General features: G+C 34.3%; 1 protein-coding gene across 2 annotated transcripts in view; it reads left to right on the forward strand.

Annotated features, from left to right (window-relative positions):
- The window catches only part of LOC148606851 (uncharacterized), a 34,460-nt gene continuing 16,474 nt past the window's right edge, over positions 1–17,986 (forward strand). Inside the window, exons 1-2 of one of the 2 annotated variants that reach the window (XM_088545336.1) lie at positions 1–131; positions 6,743–6,823. In XM_088545336.1, coding sequence (XP_088401462.1) covers positions 44–131; positions 6,743–6,823 — 169 coding nt within the window. In that variant the 5' untranslated portion in view covers positions 1–43. The remainder of the gene's footprint in view (positions 132–6,742; positions 6,824–17,986) is intronic. The other variant, XM_088545337.1, reaches the window with a different exon arrangement.

Raw genomic sequence — 17,986 nt, forward strand, 5'->3', positions numbered from 1 at the left:
AGTTATAAACAATATAGATGAAGGCTTGGGATTAACTGACGTGATGGCGGCGCTTGATAGCTTAGCTTTGGAGAGAAGAATCATAGTTATTGCTGTGGATGATGGGGAACATTCAGAATATGCATTTAATTGTAAGTATGCATGTTTCTGTAGGTTAATTGAACGCGGGGGGGGGGGGTGTTATTACACGGTTTGCATGAAGACAATATGATTAGCTGATAGGATGTAGATATATAACAATGTTGTTTCAGTGACTACACACTTTTTAGTATGTTGATGTCCTTTTAATTTTTGCCGTTAACCTATATTTTACACGCTGAAAGGGACACTTTATGGGTCACTAAGGTCACGTTGACGATCGACTGTAGAAACTTAAGATCATGGGGAACATGAACCTTGATTAAGCTTTAATTAATAATCGTCTCTTTTTCCTCAATGGTCAGGGGCAACTACTGATACTCGGAAACAGTTATGTTGTTAATTTACTTGCCCACTCCTTGGTGTTCGTGGAGTCTGATGGACCACTTAATAATGTAATATTTTTTTCCAAAGCTGTGGGAATACACTCGTTGCACGTAAATCTGGGATCCTGCCTTCAATGCCTTGTTTATTTTGTTATTTCATGCAGTACAAAGACTCCGTCGAAAGATAGCCAAAAAGTTATCACAACGAAGTGAAAACATCTGAGTGTAATATGATTTTTGGCACAAGCTGACATTCATTATACAAACTTGAATTCTTATCAACATTAGACATCAATCGACGTAATACTTTTAAACCGAGCGCACAGTTACAACAGTAAAATCTTAGGATTGTTAGGCATTAAAGTATAAGTTGAAACAATTTTATTCGACATCCAGAAAGTTATAAAGAGAGTTAATTCGAGTCTTGATGCTTAATTTATACCTGATGGTTCAGTGTAAAACACTCAACTCGATAAAAAATGTGACACCGTCAACGGTACATTTAAAGCAAATTCGATGATGACTTTGTTGTCTATGAATCGCCATTATGTGATAAACTTTTAAGAACTATGGTACTGCTAAATATATTCTGAAATAGAAATCACTGTGTATATGCCTTCAGCATCCGTCTGTCAGTTCGTGTACGTGTTTAATATTTTCTTCTCTGTGTGCTGGTCACTTTCTTTAATCTGTATCAATTGCGCCAAAAAAAAGCGACACTGTATTTACACTAATCCGTGTAAATCATGACTCCCCCCCTCGTTCTTTTTTCTGGGTTTGGGACCTGGCGGAGTTAAAGTAATTTTAATGTCCTATGTACGAAAATTTGTTGTATTATAAAAAAAAGCTGGTTTTGATGTATCAGAGTGTTTTTTACTCTTTAAATATATAAAATTTTCATTAAGAAAAAATGAGTGTAATAGGTCTGACACGAAAGTCTTAAGTCTAATTGTATTATCTCTTTTTTATACTTTTTGCATGATTTTTCTTTATCAAATTTAAAGTAAAATTTGGAACAGAGGATAGTCTTTTGCTTACATTAAGTTTAAAAAATAATACATTTTAACAAAATGCAAGATATTTAAGTGACAATCGAAACTGACTATATATAATATTGGAAAAGAAAAGTATTTTTGCAATACCTGATTAAAAAAATGATGATGACTTTCATTTTTCAATGTAAACAAAACACAATATTGAGCGACAAACTGTTTTCCCGGATATAATTTATACAATATCAGCATGTAACAGGAACTAACCATTCTATCACTAGAAAAAAATCCGTACTCAACACGGTGAACTATAGCCTGATATATGCCACTTTATAATGCAATACTAGTATTTGCGAAAAGGATATTTGTGTCATACCATTTGCACAATTGTAGTATTGTATATTCTATTTATTTGGTTGTAGCTAACTATATCATTATTGTATCCTATGTATAGAAACATAGAAGCCTGAAGCAGTCTAGTACGATTTTTTTTAAAAGACATGCTTAAAGTACAGTTTGAAAGTGAAAACAATCCTTAACTAGTCAAAAAGATATAAATGTTACGCACGAGTAACAGGATATTCCAGCAGCTCCTCCATTGTGTCAGAAGCGTTTTTAATCCCTGCCTACGGCTCCATGATTTTTTCGATTTTCTTTAATTTAAAAAAAAAGAACCTTTTGCGATTTTTGTGTGTGTGTATGTGGGGGGGATTTTGAAATGGTGGTTATGTTTGAAATTAAAACCTTTGTGCACATCTACCAACGGTGGTCTATATTTTGTGCAATATGAAACTCGTAAGTTTCGTGTAGAGCTTATAACGGTCGAAGTTCGATACTTTTGACATATCAAATTAGAAATTATAATGTAACAAGAACAAGTGTTCTTAAGAACGTACTTAAAGCTGCATTAGCTGTCAATTTCGCAAATTTTTGTTTCTATTAAAATATGCCTTAACTTTTAATTATTTCTACTAAATTGTACTTTTTCCTGTATAATTTCATTTGATATCCACAAATAAAACGCATTAAATAAATGAAATAGTTGTCTATATATTTATTGTCTTGCAAGACAAAAAATCAACCTAGATAAATTCGTATGCATGTGAGAAAAGTTCGAATATTACGCAAGGATCCTTTTAAAATTTACGTATTGTGATATAATGTGGCTCAAATATGGTCATTATTTATTTGAAAACTAGTCAAGAAATAGATGAAATGAAATGAAAACAAGACGCGTGCTCAACTGTGTATCCGTTATTGTTATTTTTTTTTTACCAAGGTTGAAGTATTTTTAACCCAGTTGCATGTCCTGTCGGCAATCTTTGGAATAATGGCGAAAAATAATTAGACCAGAGCTATCGATATTCTCTGATTAAATCAAAGTGCTGAGGCACTGAGTCAAGGAAGACCTCATAAATATTCATGTAACCAAATTGCAAGATAAAAAAAAACGATAAAAAACTTTTAAAGAGAACCATCTGTTTTAATGAAATGCATATCAATACTGCTTGTTTATTAATGCATTTATGGATCTTTTTTTCTTTTATTGTTTTTGGTATTTCTGGCTGTGTACGTTTATGTCCTTAAATTTCTTGACACTTTACACCTAAACCAGCATTTCTTCAAAAATATGATCTCCACTGTGAATCACTGACTATCAATATTATATGGATTTTCAAAGTAAGAAAAAATCCACACTTTGAAACTTCGGGTTGGAGATGCATGAAGTAGAAATTAATCCTGTGGACTAGGGGAGGTAGGTTGACCAAGGACCGAATCGAAAGGGAGAAACGAGCAAAAAAAAAACTTCTCCTTGTTTGTGCTCTCTTTGACAGTGATTTGTAATAGATTAAATGAACAAATATGTCAATATTGTTAGTTTTCAAACAGAATTTACTAAAGCTTGTCCTTGTCATTGTTGTCTAGATTAGGCCCTGAGTTGAAAATGTCAAAACTATACACTTCTTTACAATAAATAATTACCTTTCTCTAGAAATTTTTCAATTCAAACAAGGATACAAAATCTTGTTATCAAAATTACTATGCAGTTTAAAAATCTTTAAACTTAAAAAAACTTTGGTTGTACCTCATATATTTTAGCAATTTAAGATTCCTATCAAGATGGAAAGTCAAGGATAAAGAGATGTAGTGAATACAGGAAATATTTTGTCTTTCTTTAGAACAAATGCACTTTGAGTATAAATCCATCTTTTCTACTTTCCAAAACAAAAAGGTTACTAGTGAACCCATATCCCATGAGTACCACTTTTTTATGATGAATCATTATTGCTCTTAAGCAGAGTGTTTTGTACCTGTCTGTTGGGTGGTTATCATTGTCCCAGGTTTTTACTGGTTTTTAAGCCACCTAGTCAGTACTGGTTGATTGAAAATTTTGCAAACAGTATTTCTGTAGCATTATAATTTCTGTCCTACATTATAAAAAGTTAATACAATAAATATATATTATATTTTAGTGTTCTGAAATGTTATTCTTATAATATCTCTATCTGCTGTCATAATTAAGACAGAATAAACGCTTTCTCTAAAATAATTCAAATTTATCTTAAATAAAACATAACAAACTTAACAAAAATGTAGTACAGTGTACTTCAGGAGCACATCTTTATTTCAATAACTGTTAATAACAGGCAACCTAAGTAAGAGTAGAATAGGTTACTTTTCACCTGACTGACAGGTGGTCATTGTTAAAGTTAAAACAATATCCCCTCATAACCAGGAAGATGATTAAAGTGGTTTGAAGTGGTGATTTTAAAACAATAAATTAAAGTCATTTCATGTACTAAACAAAACTTCTAAATACAGAAACTGGAAAGTTTACTAATAATATTTCTTAAGGGCTTCTCCCATATATGGTTTCTAGTTACCTGATGATTTATAATGATGCCTGGAACACCCCACCCCCCATTTCAAAATGTCTGGATCCATCCCTGTACGATGATTTATATATGAGCAATTAATGTCACACTGTAAAGTAAATAACAAATTGTTACATGCATTATTATATTATTATATTACAAATATCATAATTTCATGTATGAAATCTTTAATTAATACTGTATTGCATATGCCAGTAATCATAGTTAGAGTACATGCACATGTATTTTTGAAGTTTTCAGTATAAATTTCCTGTTCACAGACATACAAATGTAAACTGCAAATTTTGCTAAGACATATGACAACTGTTCTACACTAGCAATGTTTACAGTAGACCTATCACCAGTTCTGAAAATTTTAAATCATTGTGTACATTGGAAGTATATGAACAAACTTATGTATACCTTCACTTACCTAATACATGTACATTGTACATGTATGAATGTCCCTGAAAATCAGCTCTTAGGAAAGGTCTACTTTTTGGTGCCTTGATATCCATCATATTTTCAATCCACTTTCATGGACATAGAATTTCTAACCTAATTGACTGTGTCCTTCATGTGTCATGAAAATCCTGTATCTAACTTTAAGATCTGCATTCTAAATGTATTTCTTGACAATGCACTAAAAAAGAACCATATTGATAATCCATTATGACTTACATGTATATGGATATAATACACATGTACATTCCATACTGAATATTACATGCCAAAATCTGTACACATGCTGTATCAACACAAGACTCCTATGTCAACCCACTTAGGGCTATTGGTCGCGGGGTGATATAGGTCAAGGATTGATACCTCATCAGATACAGATTTTGGCATGTCATGTTCATCAAAACATATATTTTAATTACACATGTACTTCAAGTGTGTTCCGTGTTGGGTGTGCTATAAGGTATGGAATATAGGTCTAGGGGTGTGATATAGGGTATGCAATGTAGGTCTAGAGATGTGATATAGGGTATGCAATATAGGTCTATGTAATCATAAACATTAAAATTATACTTACGTTTTTTTGGTTTTTGTACATCACAAAACACGTACATTACAGCTCCGAAAATCCGTTATTAGAAGCTCCCGACATTCGCAATAGATTTTTACAGTCATGATAGTAGTCTATATTTAACTCCTTGATAAGATTAAGAAACAGTTAACACTTTCAAATCTACAAGACCCATCTTGTAATGGTAGACATTAACAATATACTAACAACTCGAAGAGTGTACATTGCAGATAAAAAAAATCCGTCATTAAGTACTTCCGACGTCTTCTTGTGAATGTCTGACCGGGCTGCTCGAATAACCAAAAAAACCTCGGTGTTAACCGAAAATCAGATTGAAAATCCGAAAACCTCAATAAAACACGTTTTTGGGTGGTATAATTGCTTACTGTGTTATTTAAACACACTTGCAAATAAGTTTTTTATTAGTATTCCAGCACTTTCTAGATACCTAACAAAAGTCTGTAATAATCAATATGGTATCAGTACTTTGAAATTAGCCACTTGTCCTTCCGACGCCATATTGTTTTCGGTTATTGGAGGTACTGTGTTTGACCTGCGTCAGGTCAATTAGAAAAAAATAGTCCTTCCTTGACAAAAAACGGAAAATAGCCTATAAATAGCCTTCCTTGACAAAAAACGCTGTTTTCAAAATATTCTGTAGGTATTATATACATTTATTGCTTCAATTGCATTACTACAAACTTATCTCATTGAATCAGGAAAATTCTGTAGTATCAAAACTAGACAAATTTGGCAGCTAATGCAGCTTTAAGAACAAGTATTTTTTTTTACTAAAGCTTGGAGTTTATAGAAATCCTATCTGTCTGTCTTTCTGAAAATTTAAAGGAGAGTTGATCTTCACAAATAAATTATGCATGAAGGAAAATAATTTTATATTGCCCAATAACCTAGAAGATTATTATACTTAAGGGTATACTTACTCTCCTCTTTGGAGATCTATATATTCACATGGGAAATAACTGTTGTCAGATGTCTGCAAATGAATACAAAATCGAACTTAGGGGTTTTTACAAGAAACAAGCACAATTTCTCCGGGAATTTCGATTAACTTTTATAGTAAGTCTTATCATGTAGACGCGCATTAAGAACAAATGCCTCCAAAGGTCCTGTAGTTTTAGCAGTTGGCACTGACGCGATGATTTATTTACTTGGAAAATATAAGAGAAAACTTAGTTTATGCAAAAAGCATGAGCCACATTGACGCTTACTTTACGCATACTTTCCTTCTCTGATATTGACGCTTTATGCACCTTTTTGCAAACATTTTATTTAATAAAAGTATTGGGAGGGTGTTCACATAATTTGCCGAGGACGTGTGTCAAGAGTTAAACAAAAGTAATTTTTTTTCAATACTTCCAGTTTATTTCTCAGAGATAAAGAAGAAGGGAGACACGCTTATTTTGGTTCATGTTCCTGAGTATCATAAAGTCGTTCAGGCTCGTAAGTACTAGTATATAAAAAGTCAGAGAAAAATGTTTTATAATATAAACACGCTCATTAAAACATGTTAGCTATTTAAACGTGTTGTCATTTTATTCCCATATACATTGGTAGAAATATAGGAACCGTTTTTATAGTTGAATGTTTTAGTATTTCATGATCATATGTAAAATAACTGTATATGTCTAGCCTTATGGATGTTTGTTTGCTCTATTTAAGAATGATAAGAATAACAAGGATTTTAAAGGGTTGTGAAATCTTTCAAGATCTTTCATTCTAGAACAAAACAAGAAGAAAAAATAGACGAGTCAGTGTGCTTATTTTTGAGATATTAGCATTTCAAGTTTTGGCGGGAAAAGAATTTCTCTAGATAGGTTTTGTCTAAGTATGTTTTATCTATAAAAAGACTGAAAAAATAACAAGGATTTCATAAAAACTTCCCAAATAACATTTTCAAGCGTGTTTAATGAAAGTATGAAAATAAAAATAGGGGTCAATGGGCAAAAATATTAATGCTATAGTATGGATAAAACCAGAAGAGTCCGAAAATCTGACAAAAATGCATGAACATGACCAGCGACCATCCTTAATGTGTCTGGGCATTAGTATTAATGTTGTTAATATGTATACCTCTAAACAACATGTCTAAAACACTACAACAAGGAATAGATTTGAAATTTGGTCAGGAGCTTCATCTTGATGTCAGTGTGTAAGGTTTTCAGTTCGGGTGTTTCCTTTTTGCTAGATAAAGTTTTTTTTCTTTAGGGTTTCCCCAAATTTGTCACTAAACTCCGTATTGGTTCAAATTTCAAATTAAGTATGAAGCAATACGTTGTGAAGGCGTGGAGCATATTTTTCACGTGGAAATAATTCTTTGGCAATGTGACGGGTCATGGACTTGCTTACCTCTCTGAAGGATATACTATCACTCCTGTTATACATATATATTTTTTTATTTTTGTGTGATCTCTCGTTTTTCTCATCTTTAGTTTTTACATGCAATTTTATTTTCATCTGTTAACTACATATTGCATACGTACATGTAGTTAATCTTTGTTTATTTTGGTCTCTCTACCAAGGACGGTGGCTGTGATTTACCGTCTGTGTACTGGATTGATAAACTCCACAAGAATCCATACAAACATAGTTACATAGCTGAATCTGCGAAATGTACTACCAAACATCTTTCAAAACTTTTAACTTCTATACTCACAGCTGTCAAAGAGGGTTTGAAGTCCTACCACAACACTTGTCACTCCTGTAGTGGTATTAATTCAATGCGATACATAATGCTAAATACTAGCTAAATAAAGACATGACAAAAATCAAGATATCAAAATATAGTCGCATTATAAGGAATCACTATATACATTATGTCAGAGGATATTGGGGAGATTTGGCGCACGTTATCTCATGAATCAATTTGTCACCGAGTGAACATTCTGAACAGCGATAAACACTGAATCACACGAGTATGGCTTGATATAGACGTCTGAAGTTAAATAAATTGCCGTCATTCATATAAGTATTAAGAAGCATTCCTAAGACCCGTCGTCATACGAATGAAGTTCTATTAACAGTTCAAATTCTAAGTTTTCGGTGATGATATTCCACAACAAATCGCGTAATGGATAAGTGCATGTACAAGAGCGACACGCGTGAACACAGATGTCCGTTAATTGATTACCATATAATTTACACAGTTTAAGGTTTTTGTCTGGTATTTCCTGATTTCTTGGTAGAGATTCCTCATACTTTGTAAGAAATAATTCCAAATCATCTTCCAAATATACAGAGGAAGATGTTTACAAAATGCTGGAATTTTTAATTGACAACATATTTGTCCAGTGTGGTGGACGTGTTTTCAACAAACGGTCGGCATTCCAATGGGAACAAATTGTGCTCCTTTACTTGCTGACCTATTCCTTCACTCTTATGAGGCTGACTTTATAGCTGATCTGATTAGAAAGAAAGAATATCGTTTGGCTAGATCCTTCAATCTCAGTTTCCGCTATATAGATGACGTATTATCTTTAAACAATCCTAATTTCGGGAATTTGATACATCGCATCTACCCATAAGAACTTGAGATAAAGGATACTACAGACACTGTGAAGTCAGCCTCATATCTTGACCTACACTTAGAAATCGATGGTAAAGGAAAACTATTGACCAAACTCTACGGCAAACGTGATGACTTTTCATTCAGAATTGTCAACTTTCCTTTCATCTGTGGCAACATCCCTTCGGCTCCTGCGTATGTTCATATCACAACTCATACGTTATGCCAGAGCTTGCGGAAACTACGCAGACTTTTTGTATCACGCTAGAACTCTAACAAATAGGCTTCTGGAACAGGGTTATGTTGCTACAAGATTGAAGTCATCACTACAGAAGTTTTATGGTCGTTACCATGAACTCGTGGATCGTTATGGTGAATCCATTAGCACCATGAAAACTGATTTATTCAACGGGTCATAGTTTTCCTTCCCTCGTTTGTCTACCCCGGACTTGACTTTTTATGAGCAACTCGGCGGATGTTTCTAGAAAAGCAGAGGACGCTTGCCCTACCGGTGCACCTGGTCCATGCTCCCAGTGTTTATTGGAGTTGCTCATTTACTTTTGTTACTTTGTATGTATGATTTTAGTTACTTTATGTTCTTTGTTGTTTATGTCTGTTTTCCATGTCTGGTCTTTGTCCCTGGATTACATTCTTTTGATTACCGCTATAACTTTGTTTCCCTTGATTACTCTTTCACTACAAGTTTTGAATTTCTGCAGTAATTGGCAAATGACACACTTTTATGTATGTTGCGAAACCGTGTGAATTGTGAATCACTGTCAATTTAAGTTTTGAACACTTGAAATGTTTTCGTTCAGACACTAGTTTTTTTCCAAGCAAATTTTGGTGGAAAATGCCTCGAAGATATAAATTCACGAATGCACTCACACATGTCAGAACGGGTTGATGTCTTTACTTTCAAAATACGTTTGATTATACAGTGTTGCAAACGGTTTAAAATGGCTACTAGTATTTCTTTTACTTTCAAACTGTTCCATACTTCACAACCATATAGAGTTGACGAAAGGACAACGTATTTGTATAATTCAATAATCACTTTTAGGTTTGTCATTTCCGACATTATTGCAGTAAGGCCAAAAATGCAATTTCTTCCTTTTCGACACGAGTTATTTGTTCTTTCACTTGAGTTCGGTTTTGAGTTAAATTCGATTCCTATGTGAGTATATCAGCGAGCTTGAGGAATACGTTCTAAAGTCTAATCGAAGGGAAGGGTTGGTCTTCCGTCTGGGAAAAAAAAAGCCAGATAAATGCATGACATTCACATACGTTAAGCATGCGCTGAAAAGACACGGGGAAGTAGCAGTACATGAAATATCGTCCGCCAAGGCTTGGTTAGAGCTAACTACATTCATAATACCTTTATTAGAATTTTCTTATTCTAGCTGTCGAAACACATCATTTACAAAAAACTAAATACAAAAGACCCGACAAGGCCCCCCTCTTTGTCTAACACCTTCATTAACTTGAAAAAAAGTTTTCAATAGAACTTACAGTATTCGTATCACAATCGTCAATAATTTTCCACAATTTATCTTTTACTCCTAGTCTATATAATTTAAACATAAGACCTTTCCGCCAGATCCGTTTCAAAGGGTTTTCCGCTGTCCTAAAAAGCAACGAAAACTCAACTAGACACCTCTAAATTGTGAAAAAAAAATTCTTGCATATTGAAGGAGGCAGTGAGATAGAATTTCTATATTGTGTTGTACAGCTTCATGCATCCCGCTATAGACTTCTTCTACTGTGCGTCTGCAATTACTATCAAATAAATGACTCGTAATCACTTTCTTCATACAGAATTGAGAAGTATTCTATCAGCGACTGACTCGGGGGAGTTTTTTCCGTTGTAGGTTATATCTGGGTATATTTTATCGGACCTAGGTTTGCGGCGTTTAATTATGTTTCAAAATAAGCGAATGTCACACTCAGCTGCATCGTTTCTTTCTTTAGAATCTTATTTAATATCTGTCAGCTGCACATTTTGAATATTTAAAACATCCGAAATTCACTTATAGTGCTTGTATCTGTGAAACCTCATGCCTCTTAGGCGAACTTCTGCTAGCCACAGACGCCTCATCTGCTGGTTCTTTATTATGGACTGCTTTAACATTTGCATTCCATTAAGGTTTTGTGCGGGTGATTGTAACTGCACTTTGGGTGGTTTCTTCTGTTGATTGGTGCAAGCTTTTACACAAATATCCTTCATTTAATTAATATTACAATTATCGTCTATTTGGAGATTTTTGCACAAGGCATCTGATCAACACTGTAGCTGACCTTTGTAGTCATTTAATTGTCACTCATTTACCTTGTACTGGAAGGCGTATTTCTGGGTTTATGATAAAATGTGGAGTAAATCAATATTTAAATTTACAATTACTGGTAGGTGGTCGAAGGTACTAGAAAATATCGCTTCAGGAGGAATTTCATAGGAAGTCACTTGCCTCTGAACCTGAGTACTAAATACAATGTAACCAATCATTGTCTGCTTTGTTACAGTGGAGTGTCACATCCATTATTATGCAAGAGTAATCAAGGGAACCAAGATTCTAGCAGAAATCAAAATAATGTAATCCAGGGACAAAGGCCAAACATGGAAAACAGACTAACACAACAAGAAATACAATGCAACAAAAGTAAATAAGCAACTCGGACTCCAATAAAAACAAATGCATTTCATAGCTTTAACTTGTTCAGATGCCATTTTCAGTATTTCCCGCAATATTTCAGTCCGTGAATTTGTCCGTGCAACTGACGTCTTTTTTGAGGGGTTCTTGTTCTGCCAAAGCTTGTCGGCAAGGTTGGTACCTGTTAATATAAAGTCTTTTGGGCTGTATATCATTCTTTGATAACCTTTTATTATGCCAAAATCAGCGCCTTTTAGTAATATTCGTCTGCAACCTTCATTGTTGTTGTCCTTCGTTATACCGGAAACAGAACTATGTTAACGTGGAACGATAACTCCTGCTTTTACTGTAAATGTTGCAGTGATTCGAAATCTAAAGATCAGCGTACCAGGAGTAATTTTTTATTGTTCATGTATTTTTACACTTCACTCGTTCTAGTAATTTCATTGCATTGTAATTGAATTATACAATAACTTTATTTACTTAAATCTTATTTAAAGCTGTTAATAATAGTTTCATTTGCATTTTTATAGTAGTTTTTATATGGTTATATTTGTGTAAAAAAAAAACAAAAACAAAAACAAAACAAAACAAAAACAAAGAACAAAAAACCCAGCCAGAAAACACCCCAATTGGTGGCAGTGATAAAAAATTAAATAAAAAAATGGAATTTCGAAAATTGATTACATTTTTACCGGTACATTAAAAATGCATGTTTGAAACAGTACTAAATTTTTACACAAAAGAATTGATTGAAATTCAAAGTGTGATCATTACAAATAATCTTGAAGTATATCAACATTAAGAATTATAGAAATTCAAAAGTGTTTATCCAAACTTTACACCAAGATTTATTGGAAATGAAAGGTGTTCTAACCATATACAAAATTTGAAACCAAGAATTATTTATATTGAAAGCACCAAGAATTATTGAAATTTGCAGGTGTTTTCAATTACTTATATTCATAGCACCAAGAACTATCGAAATTTAAAGGTGTTTTCCATTATTTGTAATTATTGCAACAAGAATTATTAAAATTTATAGGTGTTTTCAATTATTCATATTCACAGCACATAGAATTATTGAAATTTAAAGGTGTTTTTTTTTCTTCAAAATTTGTATACTTTGTTTACACTAAGAATTATAGAATTTCATAGGTGCATGTCCAATACGTAGTCTGGTTAAAACGCAATGTATCTTATGCAATAATTACCTAATCCATTTTTTAAAAAGGTGGGGGAATTCTGGATTATTATGAGACCCTGTAAAAGCATGAAAAAAATTTCTTATTCGAGTTAACCACATTTTGAGGGTTCTTATATGGAAACTAATGTCAATGATCCTATTTCTAGTACTGTAGGTAGCACTGCTCCAACATTCACTTCTTTAATCCAAATGAGTTCTATCCAAGAATCAAGTACTTACAAACAGTTCTATATGCCATTTAGTTCTGCCCAAGAATTGGGTTCTGACAATTTATTTGTTGATAGTTCAAATATAGAAGCTAGTTCAATTGAAAATCTTTACATAAACGTAGACCCACACCAAGGCTATCAAAATACATTTTCCACATGTTATAAGGCCCTACCTCTGACAAGGACTCTAACTGACAGACATGACTATACACGACATCAAAGAATGATATCTAAGAGCGACACTGTCTTGTACAGACCGAGGAACTACCACACACCTGTCCAAAGAGATGACATAACTCAGTGTAATGAGAGTTTAATAGAACTTGAGCAAGAGAATACATCACAATTTGACAATACCCTATCTATGTAGAAGAAGCTTAGTATAGCCTTACAGTTTTAACTATGATCAAAATCAAGACTTTCAATCAACCAGCCAGGACCAGTTTCAGCAAATTCGTAGCAATGAGCATTTTCAACCAAGTCATAGCCAGCAGCAGTTTCATCAGTTTCGTCCAAATCAGTATTGTGATGAAGTTTAACCAACATACAATGGTGATTTGCATCATTGAATATATGCAAGACAACACCAATTGGACAATAGACTATACCAGGTAGATTCAAGATTCGGCAAATTCAGAGATGAAAGAAATGCATATCCAAGACAGACTAGAACAGAGCCATCAATCAGTAATGATTCTTACAGATCAAGACTACCATTTTGTAATGGTAAAGGAGACTGGAAGACTTTCAAGATCCAATTCAATATCCTTGTGGAACCCAAGACAACAAGCAGAAGAGATCCTTCTAGTATTAAAGGATGAAGCTTTAACCTTTGCAGCAGATTTGACACACGAAGTCAGAACATCATACGGTATGCTGATGCTGAAATGGAACGTAGATTTGGGAACAATGAATTTCCAGAGAAATGTAGGAGAGAACTACAGTCTATCAAGAAACAATACAAAGAAAGCATCTATGAATATGCTGCCAGGGAAAGAGGAATGGTACAGAAGGCATACCCAGGGATGGATAAAGAACTGTTTGACAACATCAGCATTTAATATATATGCTGTCCATACTACCTTATCAGAGTGTACAAAACCAGAAGCAACATTCTTTAAACAACTAGAGGCTGGTACTGACGGCCAAGTGACAGTCTTTTGTTAAAGAGAAATTGTGATGATAAAAATAGACAAATTAAATGAATAGGATTAATCAGCACAAATTGATTTAGGTCAACTATTCAAAGAACCTGAAGTGGAAAAAGTAGAAGTAAAGCACAGAAATGTTTGCAGCCCAAGGATGGAAGTAATAGAAAAGGAAAACACCAGTGAGGGACAACACCCTGCTTCTATGTCTATTGTGAAATCAGAGTCTGAATCCATAGAACCGATGGTGATGGAGAACAGAGATCAATCAATAATGATTGATCATGATACCTGTAGGTGTAGAGGTGTAACAAACCAGAAATGAGTACAAACTTACGAGAGGTTTTGAAATGGCAGTGCTACAGAATTGCATGTTCTACAAACATGGTCTGATGACAACCAGGAAAAGTTAAATTTCAAGAAAGTTACATGTAAACAGAAGAACAGGGCCGAATTTCCGACGTTGCCAGAACACTTGCAAGATCTATTTGAAAACAGTCGTGAGAACATACTTGACAATCAAGCAAGGTAAAAGCTATCTGAATTGCTAACGAGAAACAAATAGGAATTTGCACCTTTCAAAACAGATGTTGGAACTTGTTCTTTTATGAAACTCAGAATAGACACTGGTGGTTGAGCACCAGTGAGACAGCCCTTAAAATGTGCACCTGCTGTTTTTGAAAAAAGATGAACAACAATACCTTCAAAACCAATTGGACAATGGAGTGAGTAGACCATCTGAATCAGCAAGGGCCTCTGCAGTGGTGCTTTAAAGGAAGAAGGATACCTCTGTCCGATAGTGCGTAGACTACCGTAAGGTCAACGACTTGACAATAAAAGACGCTTATCCAATCCCAAGAATGTATATGTGCTTGGACTGCTCAGCATCAGCTTCTATCTTTTCTTGTTTAGACCTTCAGAGCGGTTATTGGCAGATAAAGATAGTCCAAAAACAGCTTTTTTTCACCAAGTACGGGTTGTGCGAATATAATAAATATCATTTTTAGTTCTGATATAGATGGACATCTACAAAGACTGGACGAAGTACTGAGTAGAATTGTACACGCAGGATTGAAACTGAAATCCTCCAAGTGTGAATTAGTGAAAGAGGAATTACTGTATCTTAGGCATATAGTAGGAAAAATGGAATTAAACCCAACGCAAAATCATTTAAGTCAGTTCAAGCTTTGAAAGAACCAACCGAGGAATTGTTGAACTAAAGAAGTTTAACAATTCCTCGGTTTATGCAATTACTACCGCAAATACCTTCTCAAATTCAATGATATCATTACACCACTAAGTCATCTAAAAGACCCAACGCACATCTTGTCAGATGGATTGAAAGTCTGTGCCATTTCGACTTTGAAATACAGCATCGTCCAGGAGTGAACAAGACATCTAGACCAATGTGAAGTATGCAGAAAACAGAAAGGAGGAAAATCAAAACCAGCACTTGTCGATTATAGAGTTGGTAATTATTTAGATCGCATCGGTATCGATCGGTTAGTAATAAGACTATTTCACCAGATTGATGGAAGTGTATCCATTGCCCCACCAAAGTGCAGAACATTTTGCTAAGAAGTTAGTCATGGAGTTTATCCCTATATCAGGACCGCCTCTTGAACTACACAGTTATCAGGGAACTAATTTTGAAAGCTACTTGTTCAAATCTGTGTGCAGTCTGCTGTAAATAACAAAAATCCGTACAAAGCGGTATCAACCATCTTCAAATGGTCTCATAGAACACTTCTTGGGATGATAAAGAATGTCATCAACTACAACTCAAAAAACTGGGATGAGAAGATAAATTTTTTTCTCGCAGCTTATCAATGCATTCCTCACCCTGAAACTGGATTCTCTCATATTTTTTATGTTGGGTAGAGAAATAAAAATGCCTAAACAATTCATCTATCCAATAGCTGGCAATCAGAGTAAATTAACAGACCAATATGCTAGACAACTGAACAACAAACTCCAAGAAGAAGCTTACCAAACTACTCGAAGACACCTCAGGATAAATGCTGAACGACAAAAACAAGACCATGACACTAGACTGTCCAAACAAACCTATACTACTGTTTACTTAGTTTATAAATTTGATGAAAATATTCAGCAGAAGTTTAAATTCCCCTTTACTGGACCTCACCTTAAAAGCAAAATTCTTAGCCCCGTAGTATTTGAAATTTGAATTCAGGTCGAAGGTTGAACTTGAAACCATGTATAGGCGAAACACCAGATTGGGCAAAGACAAAAACCACAAATATGAATTTTAAAAAGTTTGATAGTAGTCGATTACCTGGTCCATGCTCCCTGTTTTTAGTGGAGTCCGAGTTGCTCATTTACTTTATTTGTATGTATTATTTTATTTACTTTATGTTCTTTGTTGTGTATGTCTTCTTCTTCTTGTCGTTCGCCATTACACTTGAATGCCAGTCTCCTCAACAAATCTGGCCGTCTTCTGTATGTCTTCCACGAGTTCATACAGTTTCTGTGTAATGGGGGTTGGTTTATCCCATATCTTCTCTCTCTGTGCCTGGTGTAAATTGCACGTCTGCAGAAAGTGTTCTGTATTCTGCTCTGCTTCTCCACAGTGACACATAGGTGATGGTATGACCTTCAAAACTCTGTACAGATGTTGGTTGAGTCTGTTGTGTCCTGATCTGAGCCTGAAGATTGTAGTTTGCTCAGATCTTTTTAGTTGATGGTAGCTATCTTGCTTCTGAAAGGTATTGTTTAGAAGACAATTATATTTTTTACTTCAATTTTGATATCTTTTTAGATAACGTTTTTTTTATTACTTGTTTCTTTTCACTTTTAATTTTCATTGATAATTTTACATAGAAATCGAATTGTAACCTTGGTCTAGTTAAGATAAAATAGTCGTTGTTTGTTTGGTCATCCAGTACATGGAACTAATTAATTATTTTGATAGCGGTCAGCTGCTTAACATGTTGAATGATCTGTATCAGACAGACACTGAGAAAGTAAAAGTTCAAATTGATAATTTGGGGAGTTTTCCGTTACATTTAGGTTAATTGGGTTTATTAGTTCAGATTCGGCACATAATTATGGACAGTTAGAAATCAGAGTTCGATCGGTAAACATTGTATTCAAATATGTGAAAATATATATTGTGTAAATAAACGTAGTATTAGAAAGATCGTTTTTAATCGAAACCATGGTCGTAGAAAAAGGTTATAGTGCTCGTCGTCTAGCTTCCCAATTACATATATAAACAATCGTAAAATCGCTTCCACTGCGCAACTACTCTGCTCCAGGTATTGTGCAGATACTCGATGATGGTCTTCATCTCTGTGTAGCAGACAGGATTTTCATCTCGCTGTTGTTGCGCGCATTCCTTTACTAGCTTATCTGCTTGTTCATTTCCGATGATTCCACAATGTGAAGGTATCATCTGTTAGGAATACTACTAGCATATTTTCTGCGTTTTCCTTGATGTAATTTGCCGCATGTATGAGTGCTTCTTCTTCAGCCTTGTAGTTGGAGCAATGTAGTCCTGTTAGTATTGCCATTGACTGTTGTTCTCCATTTGGGTATTCTATGTAAATACCGGCCCCTCCTTTTGTTGTCGCATTTGTGGCTGAACCGTCTGTGTAAATTCTTGCCCACAATCCTAATGGATACTCTTCTTCCAGCATGCATATTGTTACGGTCTTTCTGACGATGTTTGATTGTTCATCTTTGGCACTGAGTAACTGTCGTCTGAATGATTACATTGTCCTCTTTCTTTGCACATAGATTGACATTCATTTTAAAATCTATAGGTTTGAGATGCTTAGTAGATGTTCTTGGTGTTTTCTTTGCAATTCTCTTGTTTCTAGAGTGAAGCTGGATCTTTTGAGTTTGCCCGAGGATAGTTGTTTCAGTC

The sequence above is a fragment of the Perna viridis genome, chromosome 9 (genome assembly GCF_037379345.1).
Source record: "Perna viridis isolate PV_CMFRI_1.1 ecotype Kerala chromosome 9, ASM3737934v1, whole genome shotgun sequence".
NCBI lineage: Eukaryota > Metazoa > Mollusca > Bivalvia > Mytilida > Mytilidae > Perna > Perna viridis.